At 59.8% G+C, this 20,253-nt stretch overlaps 2 protein-coding genes across 15 annotated transcripts; one reads left to right on the top strand and one right to left on the bottom strand.

Moving 5' to 3' along the window:
• Positions 1–201: 201 nt before the first annotated feature.
• Positions 202–4,576, bottom strand: TUBB (tubulin beta class I). The gene is made up of 4 exons (XM_004455553.5): positions 3,938–4,576; positions 2,023–2,131; positions 1,671–1,781; positions 202–1,439 (listed from the first exon to the last, which is right to left on the bottom strand). The coding sequence occupies exons 1-4, from the start codon at positions 3,992–3,994 to the stop codon at positions 382–384; spliced, it is 1,335 nt and encodes a 444-aa protein (XP_004455610.2). The 5' UTR covers positions 3,995–4,576; the 3' UTR covers positions 202–381.
• A 1,270-nt stretch (positions 4,577–5,846) lies between these two features.
• On the top strand, positions 5,847–19,932 carry MDC1 (mediator of DNA damage checkpoint 1). 14 transcript variants are annotated; one of them, XM_058285505.1, is made up of 16 exons: positions 6,107–6,304; positions 7,669–7,807; positions 8,216–8,596; positions 8,682–8,757; positions 9,027–9,706; positions 10,379–10,489; positions 10,610–10,675; positions 10,814–10,906; positions 11,478–12,248; positions 12,331–12,374; positions 15,416–17,320; positions 17,391–17,516; positions 17,584–17,766; positions 17,831–17,956; positions 18,029–18,139; positions 19,316–19,932. In XM_058285505.1, the coding sequence occupies exons 2-16, from the start codon at positions 7,672–7,674 to the stop codon at positions 19,511–19,513; spliced, it is 5,007 nt and encodes a 1,668-aa protein (XP_058141488.1). In that variant the 5' UTR covers positions 6,107–6,304; positions 7,669–7,671; the 3' UTR covers positions 19,514–19,932. The 14 variants fall into 14 exon arrangements, with proteins under 14 accessions (XP_071067148.1, XP_058141488.1, XP_058141481.1 ...); XM_058285498.1 differs by having other exon boundaries at positions 6,109–6,304; positions 9,027–10,489; XM_071211048.1 differs by having other exon boundaries at positions 6,124–6,304; positions 8,698–8,757; positions 9,027–10,489.
• The last annotated feature ends 321 nt before the right edge of the window (positions 19,933–20,253 follow it).

The following is a 20,253-nucleotide window of genomic DNA, read 5'->3' as shown; positions in this document are numbered from 1 at the left end:
TCCCTGAAGCTGGGGGGCCCAGGGAGGAAATGCCCGAAGACCACCAAGGGGCCTGGATCCCCTCCTCCAAACTCTTCTCGAGTGTCAGCTCCACCCCCTCTGTGGCGACTCCCCGCCCCGGGCTGATGATTCTGGAAGGAAACACAGGCTTACCCAGTACGGTAGAAATAGGTTTCCCAGAATGGAAAGACAGAAGAGACATTCAACAAACAGCAAGTATTTATTGAGTGCCTACTGCGTGCCTGGCGCCATTAAAGAACCACCCCGTCCTCAAAAGGGAGGAAAAAAAAAAAGGCAGAAAATGCAAATTCTGAGGGAGAGGAAGGGGCAGACGAGGAAGAAGGCAGAAGAGACGGAGAACCCGAGGGGACGGGGCTGGCTTTAGGCCTCCTCTTCGGCCTCTTCTCCGAAATCCTCCTCCTCTTCGGCCGTGGCGTCCTGATACTGCTGGTACTCGGACACCAGGTCGTTCATGTTGCTCTCCGCCTCGGTGAACTCCATCTCGTCCATGCCCTCGCCCGTGTACCAGTGCAGGAAGGCCTTGCGCCGGAACATGGCCGTGAACTGCTCCGAGATGCGCTTGAACAGCTCCTGGATGGCCGTGCTGTTGCCAATGAAGGTGACCGCCATCTTGAGGCCGCGCGGCGGGATGTCGCACACGGCCGTCTTGACGTTGTTGGGGATCCACTCCACGAAGTAGCTGCTGTTCTTGTTCTGCACGTTCAGCATCTGCTCGTCCACCTCCTTCATGGACATGCGCCCGCGGAAGACGGCGGCCACCGTCAGGTAGCGGCCGTGGCGGGGGTCGCAGGCGGCCATCATGTTCTTGGCATCGAAGACCTGCTGGGTGAGCTCGGGCACGGTCAGCGCCCGGTACTGCTGGCTGCCCCGGCTGGTCAGTGGGGCGAAGCCGGGCATGAAGAAGTGCAGGCGCGGGAAGGGCACCATGTTGACGGCCAGCTTGCGCAGGTCGGCGTTGAGCTGGCCGGGGAAGCGCAGGCAGGTGGTCACCCCGCTCATGGTGGCCGACACCAGGTGGTTGAGGTCCCCGTAGGTGGGCGTGGTCAGCTTGAGGGTGCGGAAGCAGATGTCGTAGAGGGCCTCGTTGTCGATGCAGTAGGTCTCGTCCGTGTTCTCCACCAGCTGGTGCACGGAGAGGGTGGCGTTGTAGGGCTCCACCACCGTGTCCGAGACCTTGGGCGAGGGCACCACGCTGAAGGTGTTCATGATGCGGTCGGGGTACTCCTCGCGGATCTTGCTGATGAGCAGCGTGCCCATGCCCGAGCCCGTGCCGCCGCCCAGCGAGTGGGTCAGCTGGAAGCCCTGCAGGCAGTCGCAGCTCTCAGCCTCCTTCCGCACCACGTCCAGGACGGAGTCCACCAGCTCGGCCCCCTCCGTGTAGTGGCCCTTGGCCCAGTTGTTGCCTGCCCCAGACTGACCTGGAAAGGGAAGCAACTGTGATTAAGGTGTGGTCGGCGCACCGCCTTCAAGCTCTGCAAACCATCCCTTTAGAATTATTTCGCCGGCTCTGGCAGCTAGCACCTCTCACCGCCACCAGACACCTCGTTTCCAAACACAGCCCGCTCTAAGCTCTCCCACAGTTACCTCCTAACCTCTTATTCTCCTGCACCGAAGCGAACTGAACACGATGCTCCCTCCTATCAACTCACCAAAAACAAAGTTGTCTGGTCTGAAGATCTGGCCAAAAGGACCTGAGCGAACAGAGTCCATGGTCCCAGGTTCGAGGTCCACCAAGATGGCACGAGGAACATACTTGCCCCCTACAGGGAAAGAGAGATGAGAACTGGCAGGCTGGGAAGGCGGGAGGGCCCCGGGCCTGACTTGCGATTCCGGGCCCTGCCACCAGGTGGCGGCAGAAGCGGGCTTTGGCTTCAGAGGGGATTAAAAAGCAAATGGAAGGTCTCCAAAAAAGAAAGGAAGGGGGATGAGGGGTTCCTCCGGGAAGGAAAGAAGCTGGCCAAGTGGGAGGGTCCAGGCCCGACCCCCAGGCCTCGCCCATACCTGTGGCTTCATTGTAGTACACGGAGATGCGGTCCAGCTGCAGGTCACTGTCCCCGTGGTAGGTGCCCGTGGGGTCGATGCCGTGCTCGTCGCTGATCACCTCCCAGAACTGCAGGGGAGCGGCGTGAGCCCACCGAGCCACGGGGTCGCGCTTCCGGGCCGGACGCCCACCCTCCTGCCACCCCTCCCCCAGCACTACACCACAGGGAAAGCAGCAGGCTGGAGTCCCGGGTGGGCTGCGAGAAGGGGCTGGGGGACAGAGGGCAGGCAGCGAGGTGGGGCTAGGGGAGTGGGGGGCTGAGCAATGAGGTGGGGTCTGGGGCACTGAGGGTGGGGCAACGAGATGGGGCTGGGGGACTTGGGGGCTGAGCAATGAGGTGGGGTCTGGGGGACTGAGAGTGGGGCAATGAGACAAGGGCTGGGGGACCCGGGGCGGGCAGCAAGATGGGGCTGGGGGCCTGAGCATTCAGATGGGGACTGGGGGAGGCCAGTGAGATGGGGTTGGGGGTGGGCAATGAGGTGGGGGCTGTGGGACTGGGGGTGGGCAACGAGATGGGGCTGAGGGACTGGGGGGCTGAGGGTGGGGCAACGAGATGGGGCTGAGGGACTGGGGGGCTGAGGGTGGGGCAACGAGATGGGGCTGAGGGACTGGGGGGCTGAGGGTGGGGCAACGAGATGGGGCTGAGGGACTGGGGGGCTGAGGATGGGGCAACGAGATGGGGCTGAGGGACTGGGGGGGCTGAGCAATGAGGTGGGGTCTGGGGGACTGAGGGTGGGGCAACGAGATGGGGCTGGGGGACTTGGGGGCTGAGCAATGAGGGGGGGTCTGGGGGACTGAGAGTGGGGCAATGAGACAAGGGCTGGGGGACCCGGGGCGGGCAGCAAGATGGGGCTGGGGGCCTGAGCATTCAGATGGGGACTGGGGGAGGCCAGTGAGATGGGGTTGGGGGTGGGCAACGAGATGGGGGGCTGGGGGACTGAGCAATGAGATGGGGAACGGGGGCGAGCAATGAGATGGGGACTGGGGGACTGGGAGCTGGGCAAGGGGCTGTCTGGGTGGGCAACCCCCGCCAAAGCCGGGCACCGCCCCTCCACGCCGTGCACAAAGGGCCGCGGGACGGAGGAACGAGCCGCAGAGCGCGCGGGGCCCCGACGGCGGGAGGCGTCGCGCGTGGGCGGGGCTCGCGCGCCCCCGCGGCCGCATTGTCCCCGCGCCCCGCCCCGCAGGGCCCGCCCTCCGGCTGCAGCGTAGCAGCCGCACTTCCTCCCGCCCCCTCCCCCGCTACGCTGGAACCGCGCGCAAAAAAAAAAAAAAAAAAAAAAAAAAAGCCCGGCCCTGGAATTGGGCTCCAGCCCCGTTTCTCTTTCTCTGGCTGTGGCCGAGGAGCCCCCCCAGCTGGTCCTAACGGCCCCTTCGACCCCTCCTCGTGCCTTACCCGTCCTCGCCGCAAAAGGCTCTCGTTTAGGGGCAAGAAAGAGCACGCACCCCGCACCTTCTATCCCTCCGCCCCTCGAACAACAGGGCTCGGGGCATGCGGGGTCCCCAGCCTTTTGTTTCGGGGAGCGGGCGGCGCCCCCCGGCTGGGCGCCCTCTGCGGTCCGCCCGGCCGCGCCCCTGCCCCTCGCGGCGCCCGGGGCAGCCCCGCCTCGCTTTGTCTCGGGCCGCTTCCGCCGCTCCTCCCCGGCCCTCGGACCGTTAGGAGAACACTCTACGACCCTCGGCCTTCCCGCCCCCGAGCCCGCAGGACCCTTCCCACAGCCTCCCCAAAGAGAACCTGCCGAGAAGAGCCGCCCCAGCTGCCCAGGCGCGCCCCGGCCCGCGTGCGCGCAGCCCGGGTCCCGGCTCGCCGAGGGCGGCGAGGGCGCCCAGCGGCCTCCCCGGGAAGGGCGCGGCCGGGGGGCAGGGGCGCCTTACCTTGGCACCGATCTGGTTGCCGCACTGGCCGGCCTGGATGTGCACGATTTCCCTCATGGCTAAAATGGGTTTTTACTGGTTTGCTCGCCTCGGGGGGTGTGCGGGGCAAAAGAGCGATGCCGAAGGCGCCTCTGGGCGGGTGGCGGGCTGGCGGGCTGGCGGGATGGCGCGCGCCCCGGAGGCTGGAGCAGCGAGGTCCGAACGCGGCGGCAGGAAGGCGCGAGAGGCGGAGAGGAGGAGGGGGCGGGCGGGGCGCGCGGCGGGCGGGGGCGGGGGGCCGCCGGCGCGCCCTGATTCGCCGGGGCCGGTCACGCCGCGCGCGGGGAGGGCGCGGGCCTCCCTGGGAGATGTAGTCCTCTATTGTCCCCGCCGCCGCCTGCGGCGCCCGGGGGCGGGGGCCGGCGCTGCTTTGCCTTGGCTGGAAAATGATGACCTTGCGCCGCAGCGCTTTCCTTTATTCCTGAGTCCTTGTTGTTTCGTTTTGTCTTGTTTTGTTTTGGAACAGAAAGGGCGTTTTGGAGGAGGCTGGAATTGGGGAGCCTGAGGCGGTGGCAGGCGCTGCAAAGAGGGACGGGCACGCCCAGAAGCCTCCCCGCCGCCCGGGCGCTCCCCCAGCCATGCCCGCGTGGCTCAGAAAACTGGGAGGAAGTGGGGCGCCCTTCCCCGCCACCCAACGTCTGGTCCTTTGTTGACCCCAAACCCGGCCACCGCGCCTCCGGGAGCAGGAGGGGATGGCCCGCCTCCCCTTTCCCGGGGAGTTTTCGAATGATGTTGCAAAAGAGAAACAACGTTGCGAAGAGGACTTTCCAGGATAGGGCGGTGGTGGCAGGAGGGTGTTAGCGGGCACCGATGAAGCCGCAGTCTCGGGCCAGGAGGGACTGGGCCGCAGCGGGCATTGGAGACGCTTTTTGCTTCTCTTGTCAAACAAGGAACTATAGGGCTCCATGGCCGAGCGTCTTCCCAGCCCGCTTCTCTAGATACTTTGATGCAGCCCAGTGGCTTCTCACTTTGCTGACCTCATTGGTAGCCAGCTGACCCAAGTGGCTGGCCATTGCCGCCTTTCAAGAGCCCCAGAATTGGGGAGAGTGGGGGGAGGAGAGAAAGGAGGGATTGCTTGGTAAGGAGGAATTGGGTGAGACCGAGTCCGAGTGGCTTGCTCTTTGTTCCCGGATAGTCATTTCACTAAGTGTCTACCAGACCAGAAGCAGGAGATACAAAAATGATTAGAAGCCAGCTAGCTACTTGACTTCCAGGACCTCCCAGTTTGATACAGTAACAACAGAATGTGGGAAGCACTGTAAGAGATGTGATATCAAGGTCATCGTTAATCCACACTTGACTCAACTTATTTCTCAAGTCACCTTCTAAATAATGGGATATAAAGTTGTGTAAAACCCTCTATCCACTTAAAATAGAATTTTTTTAAAGTGTTGTAAGGCATGCATGATCACAATGAAAACCACTATTTAGTAGCAGAGGAGAGAGCCCAGAACTTAGAATTGGAGGACTTGTTTCAATTTGTTTCTACCTTACATTAGCTACAGGAACCTAGAGAAGTCGCTGAGCTTCGCAGAGCTTGTTTCCTCGTTTGTCAAGTTCTGCTTCCTGGACTGTGGTCAGAACTAAACGAGAAAATTTGTGAAAACCGTACGCATTTCACAGTGCTGCTATTCTTCCCGCGCCTTAGCGTGAGCTAATGAAATAAACGGCTTCACCATCCTTGCCCCACGCCCTGGAGGGTGCGGACGCATCGGCCACCTTTCAGCGCGGTTAGCCTCCCTGTCCTCTCTGTTCGCCTGGGGCCGTGCTTTAGGAAAATGACCTCAAAATGTCCGTCAGGGACGAAATCCTGGGAGGAAATGAGATCGACACAACGAGCCAAGTCGAAAGGACGGGAATTCCACGGCTGAGCGCGGTCCCCCACGCCACGCCCACGGGCCGTTCGCGGCGCAGCCCGCAGCCACGACTGCAGCGCGAGCCCCGTTCTCAGGAGTCAGCAGACGCCATGTCCGGGAGGACCGAGGCCGGGCGCCGCGGCCCCTCTGCCCGCCGCGGGCAGCCGGCGCCAAACTCTGTGGTCGCGGCCTGGAGATCTGCGCGGGAAGCGGGCGGTGGGCGGGAGTGGGCGGTGCCTCGAGCGGCCCAATCGAGGAGCGCCGCTCTGCGCGCGCAGGCGCCCGGCTTCCGTCCACGTCGCGCCCGGGGGCGGGGCGGGGCCGCTCCGCGCGGGAGGCTCCAGCAATCAGCGCGCAGCTAGCTGGGAAGGACGGCAGCGGGAGCCAATCAGCGCGCCGCTCCCGCCCCGCCCCGCGCGCGCCCTCCGGGCGGCGGCCGTTACTGGCGGCGCGCGCGGGGGACTCAAAGTAGGTGAGTCGTGGGGGCCCGTTCGCGGCGTCCCGGGGGCCATCTTGAGTCCCCCGAGGCGGGAGGGCGTGCCTCGGCGCCGCTGGGCGGAGGCTCTCGGAAGTTGGCGTCTGGGATGGTGACGCCCCCCGCGCCGGACGCCCCGCCCCGAGCTTAGGCCCCCAGCGGGCCGCAGCCCCCCGCCTCGGGAGGGGCCCGCCAGCAGCCCCCTCTTCTTGGGTCTGCGTGTCCTTTCCCGACGAGGCTCAGTGACGCGACCCCCGCGAGGGCGCCCTGGCCCTGCCCCGAGGGGGCGTGAGGGCAGAAAGGGGCAGGAAGTGGTTCCGGGTGGCACGGGCGCGCGCCGGGGAGCGCGGGACCCGCGAACGGGCGGCGGGGCCAGGCAGCGGGAGAGGCCCGGGCAGCGGAGGGGCCTCGTCGGGCTGGTCTTGGCGAGCTCCTTGCCCCAGCCTCGCCCCGGCTCGTGTCGTCTGTGCACTGGGAGGCGATTCCCGCCTTAAGGGGGGCCGTCGGCGTGAAGTGGGAGAGGAGTGCTTGGCTCAGAGCAGGCCTCCTGCGGCCGCCGCGGTGAGGGTCCGTGCAGTTCTGTGGATCGCACTGCAGCTGTACGGTAAAGTAGAGAAAGCATACATGGATGCCTCTCCTATCTACTTCCGCGCTTTGCTATCCCGAGCAAATTATTAATAGCGTCAGCCTCCGTTTCCAAAACATCTCCCTCATACGGCCATTACACCTGACACATAGTTGATGTTCTGCAAAGGTTAGTTCCCTTTAAAATGATGTTTTTCAAATCCTGGGTTGTGATCCAAGAGTAGATAGTGAAATCAGTTTAGTGGGTTGCAAATCAATATTTTAAAACTAGAGAATTTAATAAGATGAAAAAATACTGGTCTGTTGCATAAAGTCAAGCATTGTTTCTCAAAATCTTATTTCTGTAGATCAGTCCATATGTTTAAATATATCTGTGTGCTGGGAACCGCATCTTATTTATTTTTGCTTCTATGTCATCATAAAAAATATTTGAGGGGAGTGGATGTAGCGCGAGTGGTTGAATACCTGCTTCCCGTGTATGAGGTCCCAGGTTCGATCCCCAGTATGTCTGAAAAACAAGCAAACAAATGCCAGCTCTCTTGGGGAGTGAGTGTAACTCAGTGGTTGAGTGCCTGCTTCCCATGTATGAGGTTATGGATTCACTCCCTGGTACCTCCTAAACATTTTTGGGGGGAAACACTTCAGAAAGATAACAAGAGAATGACTGACAGAAAAAGAAGCACCGATCTCCGTAACTGTCCGGTTTTGCCTCCGTTTCTTCCCCGATGTGTGTATGACCCGGTGATGAGGAAGGTGGTAATGTGTTTCCTCCCCAGGTCATGGAAGATACCCAGGTTATAGACTGGGAGGTTGATGAAGAGGAGGAGGCAGAGCGGTGCCCTGACTCCCTGGGATGTCACCTGCAGCCCCTGGGGCGACTGCACGTCTTCAGCAGTGCCCATGGGCCAGAGAAAGGTCAGGGGTGCTGGGGACTGCAGGGTCGGCCCTGCCCGCCTGTCTGGAGGGCTGCAGGAGGCTTATGTGTAGTTCAGGGAGACTTGAAACTCTTCACCAGGCATGGAGAAGAGGGGCTAACTGAGTTGGTTGTTGAGTCCAGTGCCATAGACTTCAGTGGGGGTGGTTTTTATGTGGGGGGAGAAGATGAAGAGGTTTGGATTAAGACCTGGTATGGGTGGGTGGGGTAGTGAATGTGAATAAGACGTTACATATGATACTCTCTGTGCCTAGAGGTTCTGGACCCTTTTATTTTCCCAGTGCAAGTGGGGACCTTGAGCTAGTAATGGCGAACCTGAAGGGGACACTGTCCTCGGAGCAGACAGGCCAAGACTGGCTCTGGAGCCCGTCTGCCTCTCTAATCCTTAGATTTCCCGCTGTACCTCGGGAAGAACGTGGTCGGCCGAATGCCTGACTGCTCTGTGGCCCTGCCTTTTCCGTCCATCTCCAAGCAACATGCAGTGATTGAAATCTTGGCCTCTGACAAGGCGCCTGTCCTGCGGGACTGTGGGAGCCTCAATGGGACTCAGACCCTCCGGCCTCCTAAGGCCCTGAGCCCTGGGGTGAGTCATCGTCTGAGAGACCAGGAGCTGATTCTCTTTGCGGACCTGCCCTGCCAGTACCATCGTCTGGATGTGCCCCTGCCGTTTGTCTCCCGAGGACCCCTAACTGTAGAGGAGACACCCAGGGTACAAGCAGGAGCTCGACCCCAGGGGCTGCTGTTGGCTGAGGACTCAGAGGAGGAAGTAGGTAAGTTTGTGATGTTAGGAGGGTGGGTGAGGAAAAGGGATGGGGAGTGTAAAGTTGTCAGCTTGCTCCTTTCTACTCTTGACAGATTTTCTTTCTGAAAGGTGTGTGGTGAAAGAATCAAGGCCCCCGTCCTCCCCTTTGGCAACAGTGGTGCCAGAAAGGTGAGTGCCAGATGCCTGTGTCTTCTGGGGCGGGGGGGCAGAACCTGGGACTGGAATCTGGCAGATAATTATGGAATCTGGGCCTGGGGAATCACACATATTCATTCTCTCAGCTGAGTTTCTTTTGAGCACCCTGGTGTCCCAAGTGGAATGCTAATTGTTGGAGATAAAAAGGCAAACAGTACCTAGTACCTGCCCTCAGGAGCTTTCGGGTGAATGGAGTCTCCCTTCCTGAGAAACAGACTATCGAAACTTTCTCTCCCTCGTAGTGATGACGAGGGGGCTCCCCCCGCCCCAGTCGGCCCTGGGCCACCCTTTGCCTTCGACTTGGAAAGTGACACAGATGAAGGCGAGCAGCCAGCATCAGGGGACACCAGCTCGGCTGTCAGAAGAGATGCCCCTGCAGGGGTTGGTGGAGCCGCAGCCGAACTCCACCGTGAAAGGAGTCAGCCTTCAGTGAAAGAGGCAGACGGTGAAACAGAAATGAAAAGTGCCACAGACAGGGTGGTGCCTCCTACAGGGGTGATTCTGGAGAGAGGCCAACCTGTAGAGGGGGACAGTGACACAGACGTGGACGATGACAAGCTTCCAGGAAGGCCAGCCGATGTCCATTGGGAAGGGGGCGAGCCTTCTGCCTCCACAGGCAGTGATACAGATGTGGAAGAAGAGGGGCTCCCCGCAACCCCGGCCATGGTTCCTGTGAAGAAGAGGCAGGTCTTCCATGGAGCTGGCCCAGAGAGCCCTGGGGCACCTCCCTTGGCACATCCGCAGGAGAGCCTGGCTGGTGGTGGGGCAGCGGGGAAGGGGGCCCCGCCGGCTATCCCCCAGGAGAGAAGCCCATGCTTGGTGGTCATTGACAGCGACACGGATGGCGAGGAGGAAGTCTCAGCAGCACTCGCTTTGTCACTCCTTAAGGAGAGCCGAGCTGTCACAGGGCGCAGAGATGCAGGTGTGGAAGAGGGCAGGGCCCGGCCAGGAGTGCTTGTGGAGCAAAGCCAGACCTCTGCTGGGCAAGACAGTGACACAGACATAGAGGAGGAAGGGCTCGCAGGAGAAAAGAGACAGTCAGTCCTTAAGGGCCACACAGACAAGGCTGGAGCTCCCATAGCACATTCCGGGAGGAGCTGCCCTCCCCCTGGGGACAGTGACGGGGACGTGGTGGGAGACCAGGGCTCGCCTGGGGTCTGCCTGCAGAGAAGCCACGCCTCCACCATGGTGGACATCAGCACGGAGGCGGAGGGGGACGTCCCAGCAGGGCCAGCTGGCACACGTCTGGAGAAGCTGCAGGTGCCTGAGGGCGGAACAGGTCACACGGATGTGGGAGCAGAGGGGAGCCCAGCAAAGCTGCCTGTGGTGGTACCTCCAGAGGAGGCCCAGCTTCCTCCAGACTGTGGAGAGGATGCAGAGGAGGGCACATCCTTAGCGGCCTCTGACATGGCAGATGTAAGAAAGAGCCAGTGTCCGGCAGAAGGGGATGCTGGGACAGAGTGGGCTGCAGCTGTTCTCGAGCAGGAGAGAGCTCTTGAGGCGGGGGCCCAGGGTGGGTCACCTGTGGCGCAAGAGGAGCAGGACCTTCTCCCTGTCTCAAGGAAGAGCCTAACAGGTTTGGTGGTGGGAACAGGCACTCCCAGGGAGCCCATCCAGCCACATAGAGAGGGAGCCCAGACCCCCCTGGAAAGGGGCAGAGCGCCACATGTGCAGGGGACCAAGGACTCTGAAGACAGCCGTGATGGTGAGTGACGGCCTTTCTTCCTCCCTCTTGACCCCTCGTGACGGGGGAGAACAGGCACGATGCAGTAAGGAGTTAGGGTCAGAGGTGATTTTCTATGTTCTTACGTTCCTCCCCCACCAGATTCTGAAGATCTGGACCTACAAGCTACCCAGTGTTTTGTGGAGAGCGGGCATCGGAGCCTGGAAGGTGAGGCCATCTGTGGGAGCTGGGGTCTTCCTGGCGGGTCTCGGAGGGCGTGGAGGCTGAGTGGGGAGGGCGGGAGCCTGGCTGTGGGACCCCGTGGTTCTAGGCGGAGCTGTGCTCAGGCCGTCTCGTCCCGTGCAGCCGTCCAGGACACGGAGGATGAGCCCACCCAGGCCTTCCCATCCGCTCCTCCCGCAGAAGCTGGTCCTTCCCCCTGCAGCTCCCACTCCCCAGGTACAGGGAGCCCTCCCCTCTGCGCCCCGCGCGGCCTCCGTTCTCGTGTTCTCCCTCCGCGTGGTTTTTTCATATTCTTTGACTGTTTTGCCAAAGTTTGTCCATCTCATCAGGAAAACAAATGCCATTGTGAGTCCAACTAGCGTAGCTTTTTAAGGGGCTGCTGTGCGGGCTTTATTGGAGGGTATGGTCTCACTTCTTGAGGGCAGCAGTCAACGTTAGAGCTATTACCCTGACTCGCAGCCCCTTTTAGCAGCCCATTTAGTTTCCTAGTGTTTTACATTATAGCTTACATTTTAGTTTATAGACTTTCACACACTTTGGATGTAAGCTGGCATGTCCTTCGTTGCATGATCTTGTGGAGCACTTCCACTGCCCCCTAGTTCCCTGCTTCCATCCATGCTGTGCCTCTCTCTCCCTCCCCTCAGGGCCCACCGTGACACTCAATCTTCACTACTCGAGGAACCAAAACAGCCCATTTAGATGGATCATTCGTGAATTTGTCTTCATCCTTTCTCAGTGTTCTGTCTTTCAGCCTTCTCCTGTCTCATCTCTCTCTCTCTCCTTCCAGGTGCCCTGGATGAGCCATGGGAGGTCTTGGCTACGCAGCCCTTCTGTCTGAGAGAGGCAGAGGCCTCTGAGGCCCAGCACAGTGCCGCCCCCCGTGAGGCCCACGGACCCTGCTCCTCTCCACCCAGGGCAACGCCACGAGACCCACAGCCAGAGAGCCCAGCTGACACAGAGCCGCTGGGGTCTCAAAGCAGAGGGGTGCATGCCACAGGGAAAGATGCGGGCACACCACGGAAAACAGCAGAGAGGGCGACCTCTGAGAGAGAGTCACTGGAGAGGGAAACCGAGAACCTGCCACCAGGAGAGGGAGAACCAGCCGGGAGAGTGCAGGAAAGAGAGCACCAACAGCTCCTAGCCAGAGCGTCTCAGCGACAGGAGTCGGACAAAAACACGAAAAATGCAAATACTGGAGGGGACAGAGAGAGTTTGAAGGCAGAAACTGACACATCCAAAGAAACACAGGAGAAAGAAATAGAGGAGACCCTTGGAAGAGAAATAATCGAGAGAGAAGCAGAGAGACCAGCACCCGAGAGCCACAGTGAGCCGGCTGGCTTAGAAGGAAAACCCGCCAGAGCGATAGCGGAGAGAGGCACTCAGGGCAGGGAGCCGGAGCCCCGGAGCCAGGCCCAGGCCACGCAGGGCTCCTTCCCGCCGGCAGCGCCTGCAGTGGGGCCAGGGGCCCCCCAGGGGCAGGCTTCCGCCCCGGTAACTCCTGGGAGCCGGTCAGGTGGAGGAAGGGCTGCCCCGGTCAGCACCAGGAAGCCGCGGAGAGGTAAGTGAGGGCCCAAGGGCAGAAGAACACGAGGGGCCTGGCTGCGTACACCTCAGCCACTTTGTCTTTGCTTCTTGTCTAGGCCGCTCAACATGCAAGATGCCTCTTCCTAAGAAGACTTCTAGGGTGAGAGCTGCTTTCTCCGCGTAGGCTGTTTTCTTCTGTTTCCACCCACTGCTTGGTTTGCTTCTACTCCATTGCCCTTGGTTTCCATGAAGTCTGCTCCCCAAGTTTTGTCTCCCTCTTCCTGACCAGAAAGGAAGTCACTTTTTCTCCTCCTCCTTTTTTTTTTTTAATTTATATTGTGGAAATCTAAGTAGACCATAATGTTTCCCATTGTGACCATTTCAAGTATACATTTTAGGAGTGTTAATTACACTCCCAATGTTGTGCCACCCTCACCACCATTCCTTACCAAAACCTTTGCATCCCCACAGAAACCCCACGCCCGTTAAGCCTTCCCTCCCCACTCCTTACCCCACACCTCCTGGTGCTCTGGGATCTGCCTTCTGTCTCTCCGAGCCTGCGTCCTCTAGCACACGGGAGACCAGACAGTAGCCGTCCCTCTGCCCCTTCCATGGCCTGTACACGCCCCGTTCTGCCCACCTGGTCACCCCTCGGCAGATACCCCCGGCCGCTGTGCCCAGCGCTGCCACCAGCCTCGGTCCCCACACCCAGCGTGGGACTGTGGTCTGTGGCAGCTCCGCACGGCTCCACGTTCCCACCAGCACGCAAACGGGTTCCCACCTCCACATCCTCATCAGCACCTGCGGGTCTCTGTGAGTGTGAAGCGGAGCACCCGCCGTGGCAGGGGCGTCGCACCCTTCCATGCCTCCTCCTCAGAGAAACGGCCTCTCCGTTCCCCGCCCATCTTTAATTAGGTTGTTTGTCTTTTTGTTACTGAGTTGTGGGAGGTGTTTTGTTTTTCGGTTTTTTATATATTCTAAGTAGTAAACCCTTACTAAACTATGAGATACATAGTTCCCAAATATTTTCTTCCATTCTGTAGGTGGTCTTTTCACTTCTTATTATGTCTTTTTCTGTACAAAAGTTTTGAATTTTGATGAGGTCCAGTTTATCTGTTATTTGTTGTTGTCGGTCATGCTTTTGGTGTAAAGTCTGTGAATCCATGACTTAATATGAGGTCCTAAAGCTGCTCCTCAGTGGGCTCTTCTAGGAGTTTTATACTTCTGGTTCTCAGGCCTTTGATCGTTTTCAGTTAGTTTTGTATATGCAGTGAGGCAAGGGCCCACCGTCACTCTTGTGCACGTGGACGTCCGGGTCTCCAGCACGGCTTGTTGAAGAGACTTCTCCCCACCGAGTGGGCCCGGCAGCCTCGCGGCTCAGCTGGTCCCGGGTGGGGGCTTCCTCTCACCTCGGACTTCCCTGCGTAGGTGTGTGTGTCCCGTGCCGTGTGCTGGGTGATCACTGTAGCTTTGCAGGATGTTCTAAAATCTGGAAACGTGACTCTTCCAACTTCATTCTCCTTTTTCAAGATGGTTTTGGCAACTTGGGGCCCCTTACCCTTCCGTAGGAGTTTGATGATTAGCCTTTCTATTTTTGCAGAAACGGCTGTTGGAGTTTTGATGGGGATTGCAATGAATCTGTAATTCACTTTGGGTGGAGTAGACTCCTCACCAATACTTAGTCTTCTAATCTGTGAACACGGAAGGGCCTTCAGTTTATTTAGGACTTCTTAAATTTCTTCCAGCAATGTTTTATAGAGTTTTCCATATACAACTCCTTTACATCCTTGGTTGACTTTATTCCTAGATATTTGGTTCTTTTAGTTGCTTGTGTAAATGGAATTGTTTTCTTGATTTTTTTTTTTAGATTACTCATTCATAACATATACAGATAATACTGATTTTTATGGGACGATCCTGTACCTATTTACCTTGCTAAATTTATTACCTCTAGAAGCTTTGTTGTGGATTTTTAAGGATTTTCTCTATATAGCGTCATGTCACCTACAAATAGGGAAAGTTTTTCTTTTTCAGTGTGGATGCCTTTTACTTCTTCGTCTCGCCTAGTTGCTTTGGCTAGAACTTGCAGTGCCATGTGGAGTAGCAGTGGTAACATCCTTCTTTTGTTGCTGATCTTACGGGGAAGCCTGTCAGTCTTTCACCACTGAGTATGGTTAGCTGTCATTTTCTCAGACATGCTGTCTATTGTGAAGAACAAGTTTCCTTCTAGTCCTAGCTTTCTGGATATTTTTATCAAGAAGGGGTGCTGGGTTTTGTCAGATGCGGTTTCTGCATTGCCTGAGATGACCGTGGCTTTCCCCCTTGTTCTGTTCGTGTGTGTTACGCTAGTGAATTTCTTATGTTGACCACTCTTGCATTCCCAGGATAAATCCCACTTGATAGTATCCTCTTATAATTTTTATTTCTGTGGGAACAGTAGTAATGTGCACCTTTTTTTTGTTTCTGATTTTAGTTCCTTGCCTCTTTTGGGGGGAGGGGATATCAGTTTAGTAAGCGTTGTTAATTATATTCATTTTTTCAAAGAACCAACTTTTGGTTTCATTGATTTTTCTCTTTTTTAAAAATTCTCTATTTTATTTATCTTTGATCTTTACTCTTTGCTTCCTTCTGCTCACTGCTGGTTTAGTTTAGTCTCCTCTTTCTAGTTCCTCAGGGGATGAGGGTACATTACTGATGAGATCTTTCTTCTTTTTTAATGTGAGCAGCTAGAGCTATAACTTTCCCTCCAAGCACTGCCTTGGCTGCGCCCTGTAGGCTGTGTTTCTGTTTTCATTCATCATAAGATGTTTCCTCCCTCCTCTTGTGACCTCTTCACTGGCCTATTGGTTGGTTAAGAAGTGTCTTGTCTCTTCCCTCTTCCCCAGCCCTCCCCTTCACCACTGTCATCCACGGTGAAGAGAACTGTCTTGGCCTTGTGGGAAGGTCCATGGGAAGAAAGCGTGTTTCTCCCCGGAAGGTCCCAGCCTAACGGGAGAGCAGCGTGGACAGCAGGGTGTGCCGGGAGTATACCTGGTCCTGCGCGCCCCGTGGACGGCAGCGCGTGCCGGGGCACACCTGGCCCTGCGCGCCCCGTGGACGGCAGCGCGTGCCGGGGGTACCCCCCACTCCCCCACCCTCCCCTGCTCACGGCCAGGTCGCTGCCTCCGCCCCTGCCCCTCACTGGCTTCTGTCTCTTCCCAGGGGCAGCAGGAGCCTGCGGAAGCTGCTCAGCCTCCTCCAGCGCCTGACACCCCAGCCCCCCTCCCCGGCTGCCCCAAGCCCCGGGCCACCTCCCAGAACCGGGAGCAGGCTGTTCCCCAGCCCCTCCCCTCTCCCCCTCCATTGTCCTCAGGGCTGCCCGCTCCCAGGACCAGGCCAGGTGGGGGCCCGGGCGCCCCAGGGAGGCCCCCACCCTCAGGGGCAGAGCCCAGTGTCAGGCCCCGGCGTCCCTCCAGGGTGACTCCCTCTCCGGGGTCCGCTTCTGCCCTCAAGCCCCGCCCTGCCACCCCCCTCACACGGCAGCCTGCCAGCCCCGAGCCTGCATCTCAGGCCACTAGGGGCCAGTTGCGGAGGTCCTCTGAAATGACCCCTGCCCTCGGGGAGCCCACAGCTCCTGAGCCTGCACCCCAGGCCGCCCAGGGCAGCACACGGAGGTCCTCTGTCAAGACCCCTGTCCCTGTGGAGCCCACAGTCCCCGAGCCTGCACCCCAGGCCGCCCGGGGCAGCACGCGGAGGTCCTCTGTCAAGACCCCTGTTCCTGTGGAGCCCACAGTCCCCAAGCCTGCACCCCAGGCCGCCCAGGGCAGCACGCAGGGGTCCTCTGTCAAGACTCCTGCACCTATGGAGGCCACAGTCCCCGAGCCTGCACCCCGGGCCGCCCGGGGCAGCACACGGAGGTCCTCTGTCAAGACCCCTGTCCCTGTGGAGCCCACAGTCCCCGAGCCTGCACCCCAGGCCGCCCAGGGCAGCACGCGGGGGTCCTCTGTCAAGACCCCTGCCCCTGTGGAGCCCACAGCCCCCGAGCCTGCACCCCAGGCCGCCCGGGGCAGCACACGAAGGCCCTCTGTCAAGACCCCTGCACCTGTGGAGGCCACAGTCCCCGAGCCTGCACCCCAGGCCACCCGGGGCAGCACACGGAGGCCCTCTGTCAAGACCCCTGCACCTATGGAGGCCACAGTCCCAGAGCCTGCACCCCAGGCCGCCCGGGGCAGCACGCGGGGGTCCTCTGTCAAGACCCCTGAACCGGTTCCTACAGCCCCTGAGCCTGCACCTCGGGCCGCCCGGAGCAGCACGCGGGGGTCCTCTGTCAAGACCCCTGAACCGGTTCCTACAGCCCCTGAGCCTGCACCTCGGGCCGCCCGGGGCAGCACGCGGGGGTCCTCTGTCAAGACCCCTGAACCGGTTCCTACAGCCCCTGAGCCTGCACCTCGGGCCGCCCGGGGCAGCACGCGGGGGTCCTCTGTCAAGACCCCTGAACCGGTTCCTACAGCCCCTGAGCCTGCACCTCGGGCCGCCCGGGGCAGCACGCGGGGGTCCTCTGTCAAGACCCCTGAACTGGTCGTTCCCACAGCCCTGGAGCGCCCGCCTTCCACCCCCACAGAGCGGCCTACCCCTGAGTCTGCCGCTCAGGTCGGTCTGAGCAGGACCCTGAGGTCTTCCTCAGTGAGGGCGGTGCTGGCCCCCACAGCCCCTGCACGCCAGCCGCCTGCCCCTACAGACCGGCCTGGTGTCGCTGGGCTTGACCGTCAAGCCAGGGGCCGGAGGGCGCCTGCGGCATGCAGGCGCCCCACCTCTCCTGCCGGTGAGCCCGGCTGTGCGCCCCCGGGGCCCGCGCCCCGATCCTGCAGGAGCCCGAGGCGAGCAGTGAGAGCAGCGGGGTCCCCTGCCACTGTGCCTGCAGCCCCCCAGGCGCGGCCTCTCGAGGCAGGGGCAGTGGGCGTGCCCGGGTCCACCCCAGAGCCCCAGCCTCAGGCCTCGCAGGGCCGCAAGAGGCCCCTGGAGATGGAGGATTCAGGCCGACCTCGGAAGCGGCCCCCAAGGGCAGGCCCCCCGAAAAGAGAGTCCCTCGGGGAGGACGGGACCACAGAGGGGCCTCCAAGGGAAGAGGTGAGGAGTGGGCCGGGCCTCGGGGCTAGGGCGGGGGCTCGGACACGCCCGCCAGGACCTTCCCCTGCAGGACGCGGTGGTCCCGGCACCCAGCAAGAGAAAGCGGGGCGGGGGGGACGGAGAGCCGGAGCTCGAGGGCGCGCTGAGCCGCAGCCTGCGCAGGACCAGAGCCGACTTGGAGCCCGCCACCCCCAGGGTAAGGAGCGGGGTGAGGGCTGCGGGGCGGGGGCCGGGGGCAGGGCTGGCCGCTCAGGCCCCCGCAGGTCCTCTTCACAGGCGTGGTGGACGCCCGCGCTGAGCGGGCCGTGCTGGCCCTGGGCGGCGGCCTGGCGGGCTCCGTGGCCGAGGCCTCGCACCTCGTCACCGACCGCGTGCGCCGCACCGTCAAGTTCCTGTGCGCGCTGGGCCGCGGCCTGCCCATCCTCTCGCTGGACTGGCTGTACCAGGTGAGGCACGGGCGGGCGGGGGGGTGCCGGCTGGGGCGCACGGGGGCTCACCGCCCGCTCTCAGTCCCGCCAGGCCGGCTGCTTCCTGCCCCCGGACGCGTACGTGGTGGCGGATCCCGAGCAGGAGCGGGCCTTCGGCTTCAGCTTGCGGGACGCCCTGAGCCGCGCGCGGCAGCGAAGGCTGTTGGAGGTGAGGCTCTTGCGCCTCGAAGCGCGCGCCCTGCGCGCAGGAGCTTCACCGCTGCCCCTTTCCTCTTCTCAGGGCTATGAGGTTCATGTGACCCCCGGGGTCCAGCCGCCACCACCGCAGATGGGGGAGATCATCAGCTGCTGTGGGGGCACCGTGCTGTCCAGCATGCCGCGCTCCTACAAGGTCGGAGGGGCTGGGGGCGAGGCTGGGGGGCGAGGGCCAGGGGGCTGGGAGCGAGGCTGGGGGGGCGAGGCTGGGGGGGTGAGGGCTGGAGGGGCTGGGGGCGAGGCTGGGGGGCGAGGCTGGGGGGACACCATGCTCCCCAGCATGCTGCGCTCCTACAAGGTGCGTGGGGGGGGCTGGGGGGATGGCTGGGGGGGGGCACTGTGCTGCCCAGCATGCAGCGCTCCTACAAGGTGCTTCGGGGGGGGTGCTGGGGAGGCACCGTGCTCCTACAAGGTGCGGCTGGGGGGGCGAGGGCTGGAGGGGAAGAGTGGGGGTGAGGGGGGCGCAGAGGGGTGCAGGATCCCAAGGGGGCTTGCTTGTGTTGGCGCTGTGGTTTTTAATTTTTCAAATATACACAAATACAGAGAATGCAACACAGTGAGCCCCCATATACCAGATTCAACAGATATTTCGATTTTTCCCCATTTACTCTATCCCTTTTTTCTTTTCCTTTCACTTTCTGTGCTAAAGTGTTTTAAAGCAAACCACAGACCTCCTATTTTTCCTCTTATATACTTAATTACATCTCTAAAAACACGTACATTTTCTTACATAATACAGTGCCATTTTTGACCCCTAACAAGATTAATGCTCGTTTTTTGGTCACTACTTCTTACTCACTTCTTTAATAAAATTTCTCTAGCTGTCAGAAAATGTCTTTCTAGCGTTGTTCGGTTCAGGGCCCCGTGTCCTCGCCTGGCCCGGTTCTCTCTCAGGTCTCCTCTGCCCGAGAGGAGCCCCGGCCGCCCAGCCTTTTCTGGGCCTGTGACACCTGCAGAAGGAAGAGGTCGGGGTCCTTGGACTGCTGCGCAGCCCGGGCTTTCCTGTTTGCTCCCTTGTGCCGTTTATCTTGTTCCTCTTTTGACTCCATTTTCTGAAATCGCAGCTAACATAAAAGCTTGAATAAATTGAGGCTTAACTGTTTTGGCTCCCTAGACAGTGCAGCGTGCCACATGCCATTATAGAACAGAATTATCCAATATCAGGTTAGACATACTGCAATTTCTTTTTAAACAAATGAGGAAATTGAGCCTGGGAGAGAGAAAATAATGAAGTCCTAAGGGTGCTGTCGGGCTGGTTTTTTCACACCTTTTTTCCCACCTGGCTCTGACTTTGCTCCCTGTCGTTCCTCAGCCTCAGAGAGTGGTGATCACGTGCTCCCAGGACTTGCGGCGATGCGCCCTGCCGCTGCGCGCTGGGCTGCCCCTCCTCTCCCCCGAGTTCCTGCTGACGGGCGTGCTGAAGCAGGAAGCCCAGCCCGAGGCCTTCCTCCTCTCCACTGGGGGAGCGCCGCCCCTGAAACCCCAGTGCCCTTTGCCTCCCAGACCGTGAATAAAGTGTTAGACGGTACTTGAAGGAAGAACTTGAAGGAAGAACTCGAGGTGCTAGAAGGGACGGGGCTGTCCTAAGGGGCTTTGTCCTGCAGGCATGGGTGGAGCCCGGAAGGCTTATGGGGGAGCAGGCGGGGCCTCCAGCCGGGATGGTGCTGCCCCCCCCTTGAAAGCCGTAGCTCTCCCTCTGTAAGTGGGAGTCCCTCACCCTCCAGAGGACAGCGGAACCCCCGGGCCTCCGGACTCAGGCGCTGCTGGCGCTGGCGCCGTGGGTGCTGCTGCAGTGCTTCCTCTCCTGGCCCCCACCGGGCTGGAAGCCCCTTTCAGCTTCAACTTTTCTGGCCTGCATTTCAGTATTTATAAAATGAGTTTAGGCTTGGCCTCTGCGATAAATAAATATTCATTCTGTGCCTTATGGTATATTGCAGGATTTTTTAATGTCTGGTTTGAGAAAATGTAAAAAAAGTTAAGGGTTTGTACTTCGTTTACTATTTTCTATTTAAGGTAAAATATATATATAAAGTTTCTTACGTTTAGATTTAAAAGTCGGATTACGAGGATGTGAAGACCTTGGAACCTTGGACATCCTTGTAGAATGGTTCAAGCTGCTGTGGAAAGTTTGGAGGTTCCTCAAAAAGTTAAACGTAGAGTTACCATATACACCAGCAGTTCCGTCCCTAGGTGTAGGTACTTGAGCAGGTCCTTCACGGATGCTCGCAGCAGCCCTGTCCATGTAGCCCC

Source organism: Dasypus novemcinctus, chromosome 22 (genome assembly GCF_030445035.2).
Source record: "Dasypus novemcinctus isolate mDasNov1 chromosome 22, mDasNov1.1.hap2, whole genome shotgun sequence".
Classification (NCBI taxonomy): Eukaryota; Metazoa; Chordata; class Mammalia; order Cingulata; family Dasypodidae; genus Dasypus; species Dasypus novemcinctus.
Note: the sequence above shows the minus strand (reverse complement) of the source record. Positions and strands in the feature narration are given on the sequence as shown.

Bases quoted from the DNA above. Each gene is read 5' to 3' on its own strand.
- TUBB (XM_004455553.5), bottom strand. From the start codon at position 3,994: ATGAGGGAAATCGTGCACATCCAGGCCGGCCAGTGCGGCAACCAGATC. The intron at 2,132-3,937 runs GTAAGGCGCCCC...GCTCCCCTGCAG, and splicing joins GCAACCAGATCGGTGCCAAG to TTCTGGGAGGTGATCAGCGA. The intron at 1,782-2,022 runs GTATGGGCGAGG...CTTTCCCTGTAG, and splicing joins GTACTACAATGAAGCCACAG to GGGGCAAGTATGTTCCTCGT.
- MDC1 (XM_058285498.1), top strand. From the start codon at position 7,672: ATGGAAGATACCCAGGTTATAGACTGGGAGGTTGATGAAGAGGAGGAG. The intron at 12,375-15,415 runs GTGAGAGCTGCT...GTCTCTTCCCAG, and splicing joins TTCCTAAGAAGACTTCTAGG to GGGCAGCAGGAGCCTGCGGA. The intron at 17,767-17,830 runs GTGAGGCACGGG...GCCCGCTCTCAG, and splicing joins CGCTGGACTGGCTGTACCAG to TCCCGCCAGGCCGGCTGCTT.